The sequence below is a fragment of the Chiloscyllium plagiosum genome, chromosome 33 (genome assembly GCF_004010195.1).
Source record: "Chiloscyllium plagiosum isolate BGI_BamShark_2017 chromosome 33, ASM401019v2, whole genome shotgun sequence".
In the NCBI taxonomy this organism is placed as follows: domain Eukaryota; kingdom Metazoa; phylum Chordata; class Chondrichthyes; order Orectolobiformes; family Hemiscylliidae; genus Chiloscyllium; species Chiloscyllium plagiosum.
This window is the reverse complement of record NC_057742.1, coordinates 33,492,894-33,503,529: the sequence shown is the minus strand read 5'-3', so window position 1 is coordinate 33,503,529 and position 10,636 is coordinate 33,492,894. Positions and strand designations below refer to the sequence as shown.

Genomic DNA, 10,636 nt, shown 5'->3' with positions numbered 1-10,636 from the left:
GAATGACTACAGGAGATCCCTGCACTGCCTGTTTCCTCCCCTTCCCACCTCTAACTGTCCCAGCTATCTCTGTTCTCTGGCGTAACTATGTCTCTGTAGCTTCTATCTATCACCTTCTCAGCCTCTCGAATAATCCTCAGTTCATCCAACTCCAGTTCCAGTTCCCTAACTTGTTCTGTGAGGAGCAGGATCTGACTGCATTTCCTGCAGATGAAGTCGGCAGGAGTATCGGTGGTCACCCCTACCTCAAACATCCTGCAGGAGGAACATTCCACTGCCTGCGCTGCCATTACTCTACACTTCGTCTCCAAAGCAAGAACACTGAGTAGCTTACCTGTGAACACACCCACTCAAATTTCAATCACTTACCTTCCCGACCAGCTCTGCGCTCCAGCTCGCGCCGCTCTCTGCTGAGTAAAGGACAGTGTGTGTGCGTGTGAGTGCATGTGAGAGAATGTATGTTTGCGTGTGTGCAAGCTTGGTAAAGTGTGTGAGTGTGATGGAGTATAAGCCTGTGAGAGGGTGCATGTGTGGGTAAGAGTATGGGGGGCATATGTGTATGTGTATTAGATAGGGTCTGTGAGTGTGTGAACGTATGTTAGAGTGTGTGAGAGAGAGTGTGTATAGTGCAGTGGGGTCACCTGTAGTGTGACATGAACCCAAGGTGACTTCATTGCACTATACCCTCTCCCTCTCTCGTGCATGCGTACACACTCACGCAGACCCTCTCTCATACGCAGGCTCTCTCTCATATACACACATGTACAACCACCCCCCCACCCCCATCCCCGGACACACACACACCCTCTCACAGGCTTATACTCCATCACACTCACGCACACACTTTACCAAGCTTGCATGCTCGCAAACACTCACTCACTCCTGTGCACTCACATTCACATACGCACGCTCACATGCACACACACTCTGTCTCTCCCTTCTGCACAGGTGCACACATGTAATTCTATGGGGTGAATTTATATTTGAAGAATTATATTTGCAGATACATTCTATTTTGCTCAAAAAATGCAGAATCTGTAGACAGTCAATGGAGGCAGTCAGTCCATGTAATATTTTGTAAATTCCAGTTTGGAAATAGAACCAGTCTAACTCAAGTTTGGGATAGAGATGGTCTCTAACCTCACAGCTTTAAGGCATTGTCTGAGCTGACATGTCACCTTTTGTTATAAAATCTTAAGTTATCTTGAGAATGAGACTTAAAAGAAGTTATGGGATTTACATATTAAAGAGCTGAAACAGCAAACCCATTCTAAAAGATGAAAAATTTAACAATCTAGTTTTTTTTCAGATTAGTTTACTTACAGTGTGGAAACAGGCCCTTAGACCCAACGGGTCCACACCGACCCAACAAGTCCATACCGACCCTCCGAAGAGCAACCCACCCAGACCCATTCCCCTACGTTTACCCCTTCACCCAACACTATGGGCAATTTAGCATGGCCAATTCACCTGACCTGCACATCTTTGGACTGTGGGAGGAAACCAGAGCACCTGGAGGAAACCCACGTAGACATGGGGAGAATGTACAAACTCCACACAGACAGTTGCCCGAGGTAGGAATTGAACCTAGGTCTCTGGCGCTGTGAAGCAGCAGTGCCAACTACTGTGCCACCATGCCACCCCTTCAATATATCATTTCAGCTGCATGACACTGTAATCTTTCCTATAAATTCTATGTCCTATGGTCCTGCTTCACAATCACCTGATGAAGGAGCAGCGCTTCGAAGGCTAGTGCTTCCAAATAAACCTGTTGGACTCTAACCTGGTGTTGTGTGATTTTTAACTTTGTCCACTCCAGTCCAACACCGGCTCCTCCAAATCACAACGTTATTCCAACCTACCCCACCCCACATCAAACACTGAACTCCAGCTGTTGTTTGTAGGGTCTGACTGTACACCAACAATTGCCCCATTTGCCTGCATTCGTCATCTCACATCAAAAGTAATATGTTGAGAAGCATTTTCGATTGGTTCTGAAACATAAAGCACTCTGCAAAAACAAAGGCTTCTCTCTGCCATCTTGGGCTGCAACATGTAATTGTAGAATCATAGAATTTTACAGTACAGAGGGAGGCCATTCAATCCATCATGTCTGTCCCAGCTCCTGAAAGAGCTACCCAGCTAGTCCCATTTTCCAGCCCTATCTCCATAGGTCTCTTAAATTCATCACTTTCACAAGTATATCCAACTATCTTTTGAAAACTCCCTTGGAATCTGCCTCCACCTCTCTCCCAAGCAATGCATTCCAAATCCTAACAACTCTGAGTAAAGAAGTTTCTTCTCATCTCTCTCCTAGCTCCCTCTCCTAGCTCAGTCTTGAAATTGTAATCTGTAGTTATTGATTATTATGTCATAAATAACATTATACTTTATAACGCTGTTCTACTATATGTCATTGTGTTCAATAATCTGGTTTAGCTTCATAAATGATGAGTAAGGGGCAGCACAGCCACTTCTATATATGTATTTCCACCATTTCTGATTGAAACTAAAGTGGCACAGTGGTTAGCACTGCTGCCTCACAGCGCCAGAGACCCGGGTTCAATTCCCGACTCAGGCAACTGACTGTGTGGAGTTTGCACATTCTCCCCGTGTCTGCGTGGGTTTCCTCCGGGTGCTCCGGTTTCCTCCCACAATCCAAAGATGTGCAGGTCAGGTGAATTGGCCATGCTAAATTGCCCGTAGTGTTAGGTAAGGGGTAAATGTAGGGGTATGGGTGGGTTGCGCTTCGGCAGGTCGGTGTGGACTTGTTGGGCCGAAGGGCCTGTTTCCACACTGTAATGTAATCTAAAAATCTAATCTAATCCTTGCCCTGAAAAATAGTGTTCTGGGGAAAGATTCTGTTGAAATCTCTTATTATTCTGTACTTTTTCTTCCCTGACACAGGTTACCCTGACCCTGAAGTGATTTGGTACAAAAATGAGGATCCACTCACCGAATCCTCACACTTCCAGATTGATTACCAAGAGGATGGGAGCTGCTCACTGATTATTACAAACGTCACTCAGATGGACTCGGGGTATTATACATGCAAAGCAATTAATGCACTGGGTGAGGAGACCTCTTCAGCCACATTGACAGTTTACCTGCTGGATGTGATTCAACGCAGTTAAAAGGGTGATCCTCAAACATTTAATCCAGTTTGTTAGCTACCTAGAGCCTAACTTGCAATATCATGATGGAAATAGAGACATCGAGCAAATTTGGTGAGGAATCTCGATCTATGAGTGGAGAAGAGTGCTCAAATTCTATTAGTTGGAATTGCTGATCAAGGAGAGAATCTGAATATTCTTGGCAAAACACTGATAAATGCTGACTATTCTGTGTACTCACACTGCATAATTCTGCAGGATAGGCAGGGTATTAAGGATTGTACCTCTCAGGGTTTGGTTCCTCAATCCTTCCTAAATTACTAGTCACTGCAATGAAGACGGACTATAGAGGCGTCTCTAACCTGGAGCACTGAGCCCATTTATAGTGAAGAAAGAGTTCTGTTATTTTGAAGGCTATAAACTATAATACTTGCCTTTTTCCATTAGGGCCAAAGGATCAATGCAAACGATTTGCAGAGTAAAAGCACTTCTAGTAGTGTACCAGAAACAAAAATTGTAACTGTTTTTGCATGAAATGGTATAGCTGCAGCAATGCTTCAGTGATCTAAATTTGTGCAATTGAACATCGCTGAGGACAGCAGTCTCTTTTTGAAAATGCGTCTTAAAGTAAGGATTGGCATTCCAGTTGAAAATTTTAAACTTCCTTTGTGATTCTGAGCAGAGTGAACCACGTGGAGGTCACAGTGAACATTGCTTTTTTGATTTGAGTCGAGGTGAGCCGAGAAGCGCTGACCCAAATCCCAGTGAGAGGACTTAGTGCCCACCAGTATCGGGTTGGTGGCTACGTTTAGTGGGTGTTCTGCACTCTTTCTCTGGACAACAGATTCCAGGGTACATTTTAGCCCCGTGAAGAAACAGGGAAATCTCACTTGAGAAAATTGTGGAAATAATTCTTGTTTTGCCACAGAAAGTGCCTGAACATTCAGTCTACATTGATCATCACCAACTCAGTATGGCCAGTCCCAAATGCTTTGGGCTTGTTTCTGTCACAGGTTGCAACACCACAAATGAGGTGATCAACAAACAATCTGTTTTTAAACAGTTAGAACTTGAGCTTAAAACCTGTTAGCATTGATAGTATTTCATACACAATATTTCATACACACTGGAGTCTTGGCAAGTAAACTGGAGCATACTTCGGGGGAAAATTTGGCAATAAACAACTGAAGATAGGTTATTCTTTCTGCATCCTTTAGAGAACGTTGCTTATGTCACAAACAGTTGTTTCACCTCTATCCTTTCCTTGATATCCTGCATATCGCAATGTTATCTGGACCTTGGTGCTATCAACTCAGTTCTCACTCTGCTTATTTAATTTCACATCAGATACATTTGGAGTTATGATCACTGTTCCTGCAAACCTGTTAATATAATCTTGCCTGCCAACACCCCAAAAACAGTTTGCGATACATTGGTAATCTTTCTCTTTGAAGTATGATACACTTTTGAAAGTAAAAGCTATGCTAACCAAATCATTTATTAAAATTCATGTCAATAAAATCCTTGCTTTCAACTCATGTACTCACTAAGTGGTATTTCACAATGAAGGGTTTCTACACATTAATTAGAAATCATGTTTCTAAAATGTAAAGATTCCTTGTATAGACTTTTTCAGAAAATGTAAATATGATAGCACTTAATATCCACTAATTGTCTAGACCATATTGTATTACTGGTGCCTTCATTAATATTTGAGCATTATAAAATGGATTTTGTCAAATTTAGACCTTAAAACTTGTATTAAACCACCTAATCTATTTTTTTTTTTAAAAATCACATTGCATCAGACAAATAGTGACTTGTAACTGTAGTACTTGTCCCTCAGGTTAGGGCAGCTGTTTATCTATAAGCCAGTGCGAACCTTCTGGAAGTTCAACTGAATATTTTAATAGACCTATAAAGTATTGAAAATCTCCTGCAGTAACAATCACTTTTTTGACTATGTACTTTACTTTTACAGTGCTGCATTTTTGGTTACAATTTTGTAACCAAAATTTTAAATCGACATTTAAAATTGAAAGCTGAATATTTGCTGTTCTGTTTCATGTTAAAAGTCTTGGTGGAATCGCAGGGTTCAGGCACAAGGTGACTCTGCAGAACAACTTTATTTAGTCTGTTTTATGGGAAACACCATCCACCAAATGACTGTAAGCAACATCACATCATTTGTTTTAGTTCAGTATTCATTGCATAGGTGATGTTTTGGAACACAGGGTGAGGTCAATGGGCTTTCCTCATCTTTACACACACAAGCTGATACTAAATGATGCCACAATCTAATTAAAATGAGGAATTATGGTGTAATTGGTACAAAGATAAATTGAATCAAATGAGACTTGAAGGTACAAGATATTGTTGCAATGTAATGATTTCACTCAATGAAGCTCCAAGGAAATAATTAAAGAGTGGTTGCAAACTACCTGTAAACACAGTTTTAAACCTCCACACGTGGTCCAAAATGAGTTTCTCTACCTCCTTGAGTGCATTGAGGAACATGTTATATATGTCTTCTGATTGATGCCATCCATTGCCAGTTCGAATTTGAGAAATGTTCATTAGAGTCTGGGGTTGGTCTCCCTCTTCAAGGAATCTGAAAGATTGATGGAAAGCTAATGTGAATACATGTGTATGTCAATGAACCCTGTGACGTATAGTTGTTTTATATGTAAGATGTTCAACATTTTAATCTGATTGTGAAAATAGACTATTCAATTCAGCGAATTACATGTGTAGATTTTAATTGTATTCCTCAATTAAATATTTAACTTCTAAACAAGGTATGTGCAATTCTTGATTAAAATGAAAACAGTTTATAATCCTCGGTTGCCTGTTAAGGTTACTGCCACCTAATTTATTAATACAGTCATTAAACAGGGGATTCATGAGCTTGGATTATCATTGAATAATTGGCCTCCTTTCTTCTGCTTTATTGTGACTTCAGTGGGTGGTAATTGTGTTTTATATCAGACTGTTGTTCAGATCTGACTGCTATTGTTTTCTGAAAAGCATAAGCTAACGTAACTAAAACAGCCTATAATCTATTCCATTCTGTTGTGTATTTGCAATACTAATTGCAATTACAATGTAGGCCAATCGGTATGATATTCCAGCAGAAATCTTGACTTTAGTTTTTCCCGATCAGCTCTAATGTGATGATCAAAATGGGTCAATTGTCTAGGTATGTAAAATAGTTTTTTAAATTGTTTCCATTTGTATTGCACACCAATTGAAGGCCACAGTAATCCCTGAAGTGTTAATTTACTCAGTTGGTACTCTAAATCTACAACATTTGTGACTTAAGTGGTCTTTCCTGGTAATAAAGATCATAAGAAATACATATTATTATCACTGAAATTCCATCATATCATTGATAAGGGCTCCCTGCTCTGACTTACTGATGCCTGCCTACTTTGGTTTAAAACTTTCTTTCGGGAATTGTGGGCATTGCTGAGAAGGCCTGTATTTGTTGCCCATCCACATTTGCCAATGAACTGAGGGGCTTGTTAGGCCATATCAGAAGCAGTTACAAGTCAACCACATTTCTCTGGGTTTGGAGTCATGTATAGGCTGAACTGGATCAGGATGGGAGATTTCTTTCCTTCAACCACATTAGTGCATCAGAGAGGTTTATACAACAATCAAAAAGTTTCATGATCACCATTAGTGTGGCTAACTTTTAATTTCAGACTTATTTATTGGATTTAATTTCACTGGCCTCAGTGGTGAGATTTGAACCCACATTCCCATAGCATTAAGCGTGGATTTCTAGTCTAGGCTGAATGGTCTTCTGTGATTTTTTAAAAAAACATCCAATTCCTTTGTTTAAGCTACAATTAAATCCATTCAAATTCCGTACAGTGACCATTGGAATAAAAGGTTTTCTCATGTCACTTTTGTCATTCAAATTTAAATATATATCTCTTCTAGTTCTTGACCAATCAAATAATAGCAGCATCAAAGGAACAGGAGAATCGACGTTTCTCCTGTTCTGAAGAAACATTCCTGAAGAAGGGCTTATGCCTAAAATGTCGATTCTCCTGATCCTTTGATGCTGCCCGACATGCTGCGCTTTTCCAGCAACACATTTTTAAGCTCTGACCTCCAGCATCTGCAGTCCTCACTTTCTCCCAATCAAATAATAGGACAGTTTCTGTGTATGTACTCTGTCGCAATCGCTCATGAATTTGAGGTTCATTGTTGCCCAGGATTAAAGGATTAAAATCCGACTGTAATCTTCTGAACACCAGGATTCCAACCCTACCCCCCCCCCCCCCCCCCATTCCTCTGATGCCATATCTTTTTATTCCATGAACTTGCCATCAAATGTGAGATCATTTATGGGCTGTTATAATGGGGAGGAGGCTCTTGGTATAGAGGTAATGTATCTCTGAACCAGGAGGCCTGGGTTCAAGTCCCACCTGCTCCAGAGATCTATAATAACACCTCTAAACAAAACAAAAATCTGAGGCAATGGGTTAATGTTGGAGACTGAATTAATCTCCACCCAATCTAATGACATCATAGCCTTGAGTGGAGGGAAGGGGAGTCTAGTTTGAGATCTCAATAGTGTGAAATGTATAATCCCAAGTTCCTGATGAGTTAGGTAGATAATACTTATCCTGCATCTATTGCTCAATGCCTTTAACTACTCATTATTAAGACTGACTTGTAGTTTGTCCTCGATAATTAATTGTTAACCAAACATGGTTTGGGCACAGTTTCAAAAGGAGAGTTAGTGGCAGCACTATACCCCAATCAGTAATGGGTCCTGATGTGTTTTGTAGCACATACAACAGTGGGTAATTTATGAAACATTACTTCAAAGTCCATATACATAATGTCACTCTCATTAACTCTTTGTTGCCTCATCAAAAAAACGATAGCTAGTTAGGAAAGTACAATCTGCCAGGAAATTCCGAGCTGACTTGCTTTGCTTCGAGTACACACATCCAAATAACTATTTTGCATTTTAAAATCCAACGCAGTTGCCCAAAATCAGGCATTTGTATTTAACAAAGTAAAATGGTGATGGACAGTTTTTAACTGGGGACACCGGTCACTTGGTCCATTGGGTCATGATGCAGTGGGAGAGGATTGAATATTAGTTATATTTTGTAACACTTCAAGTTGAATAAATAGGATGTTAGAAAAAGTAAAGGATTATAATATCCTGACACTTGATTTTGAAACATCATTCAATCTTGGAAGGATGGGGGATAGGATATTGTTGATGAGCTGGTGATAACATCATGCAGAACCCATCCAAGAAAAAGAAAATGTACAAACTGATTTCTTGTCCTTGTTTTATCAATTGTCCAAAGAAGCTGAAACCTTTCAATCCATTTTGTGGCAGCACGGTGGCTCAGTGGTTAGTGCTGCTGCCTCACAGCACCAGGGTCCCAGGTTCGATTCCTCGGGTGACTGTCTGTGTGGAGTTTGCACATTCTCCCCATGTCTGTGTGGATTTTCTCCAGGTGCTCCGGTTTCTGTTCACAGTCTAAAGATGTGTAGGTCAGGTGAACTGGCCATGCTAAATTGCCCATAGTGTTAGATCCATTAGTCAGAGGGAATTGGGACTGGGTGGGTTACTCTTCGGAGGGTCGTTGTGGACTTGTTGGGCCAAAGGGCCTGTTTCCACACTGTAGGAAATCTAATCTCTGAACAACAGGACCACTGACCTCTTTCATTCTAGCTCCCTGGCTTTACTCTGCTTGAAAATATAGTTACAAAGATTTTTGTATCCAGTTGTCTGGATAATACCCATACAGCCGAGTCTAGTGCTGCTGCCTCACAGCACCAGGGTCCCAGGTTCGATTCCTCGGGTGACTGTCTGTGTGGAGTTTGCACATTCTCCCCATGTCTGTGTGGATTTTCTCCAGGTGCTCCGGTTTCTGTTCACAGTCTAAAGATGTGTAGGTCAGGTGAACTGGCCATGCTAAATTGCCCATAGTGTTAGATCCATTAGTCAGAGGGAAATGGGTCTGGGTGGGTTACTCTTCGGAGGGTCGTTGTGGACTTGTTGGGCCAAAGGGCCTGTTTCCACATTGTAGGAAATCTAATCTCTGAACAACAGGACCACTGACCTCTTTCATTCTAGCTCCCTGGCTTTACTCTGCTTGAAAATATAGTTACAAAGATTTTTGTATCCAGTTGTCTGGATAATACCCATACAGCCGAGTCTTCCCAATCCCCAGCTTTGCCCTCAATCTTTAACCCACAGAAAACAATCCATCTCTTTCACCCAGGCCTTCTATCTTTAAGTATAATGTAGAGGGCTGGCCCTTCCATTCCAGTGGTTTTACACAACCAAGGGGCCAAAGATTAGGTCTGTATTTTCCAGAATTTTGAAGAATTAAAGATGATGTCCCTGAATCATAAAGGGCATGATAGTGTACATCTGGACGGGATGTTGCCCCTGGCTGTTGACTCTCGAACCAGGGGACATATTCTCTGAATAAGGGAGGGTCCATTTAAAATGGAGATGAGGATGAATTTGTTCACACCGAGACAATCAATCTTTAAAATTATCCACCCATATGGCTGCAGAAGATCTGGGTGATTTTCTGGAGATCATTCACATTGGCAGATATGGAGAGAGTGCAGGAAAGAATAGTACAGCACAGCAAAAGGCTCATCAGCCCACCCTGTCTGTGCCACCCATGATGCCATAATCTAGAATGGTGGGACTGACTTGATGGGCTGAATAGCTAACTCCTGTTCAAATATTCCTGAAAGGGTCACGTCTTCCCTGAATGACCTCAATGCCTCAGTGATCGTCTTCATACCAACTTTAATTAAATACTGAACATTACTGAATTGCTTTATTGTTTTGTATTTGTCACATCTGTTAATTTTCAAGTTATGAAATGTTGCTGAACTGGAAAATTGAATATCTTGGAAATGCTGCCTAATCGGTTCCCTTACATCCTACATATGCAAGGCCAAGTGAGAGTGGTGCATTTAACTGTTTCGGATTAGCACCACTTACATGGATTTAATGCCAACCTGCAGGGCCTTTATGTCTTTCTTCCACCACATTTCTGGGTCATGGAACACTTTTCTTTCTCCGTATTTTCCACTTGCTGCTTCTGCTATTCTGCTGTAACCATTTGCACTCCCCATGAACAGACCAATCCCTTGTTCCACACTGGCCCCATTGTCACTCCTTTGGTCTTGCACCAGCATCACTTTTGTCATTTGATCTTTCCTGCCCTCCACTGAAATGTTATCTCTGCTGCCCTTTCAATTATTATAACAAACCAACTGGGAGCTAATCTACTGTATAACTGCTTGTGGGAGGTTAGCACTTGTCCTGAAGGCCAGCATTTCCGACCTTATGTCAAAGTGTCCGATAGTCACTGTGGTTAAACTTTGACTTTTTTCACGATGGCTGAATATTGATTGTGCAGCAATACCATCAAATTCCATTAGATGGCGATCTTGTATTAACGATACAGATTCAGCTGCTAAAAACCCCACCAGCACATGTTTGTACTGAGGGA

The 10,636-nt window shown here is 41.2% G+C and overlaps 1 protein-coding gene across 3 annotated transcripts in view; it reads left to right on the top strand.

The window, feature by feature from the left end:
* The window catches only part of LOC122540007 (myosin light chain kinase, smooth muscle-like), a 93,622-nt gene extending 87,712 nt beyond the window's left edge, over positions 1 to 5,910 (top strand). For all 3 annotated transcript variants that reach the window (XM_043675292.1, XM_043675291.1, XM_043675293.1), the window contains exon 17: positions 2,908 to 5,910. In XM_043675292.1, the coding sequence (XP_043531227.1) occupies positions 2,908 to 3,134 (227 nt within the window). In that variant the 3' untranslated portion in view covers positions 3,135 to 5,910. The remainder of the gene's footprint in view (positions 1 to 2,907) is intronic.
* Positions 5,911 to 10,636: the final 4,726 nt, after the last annotated feature.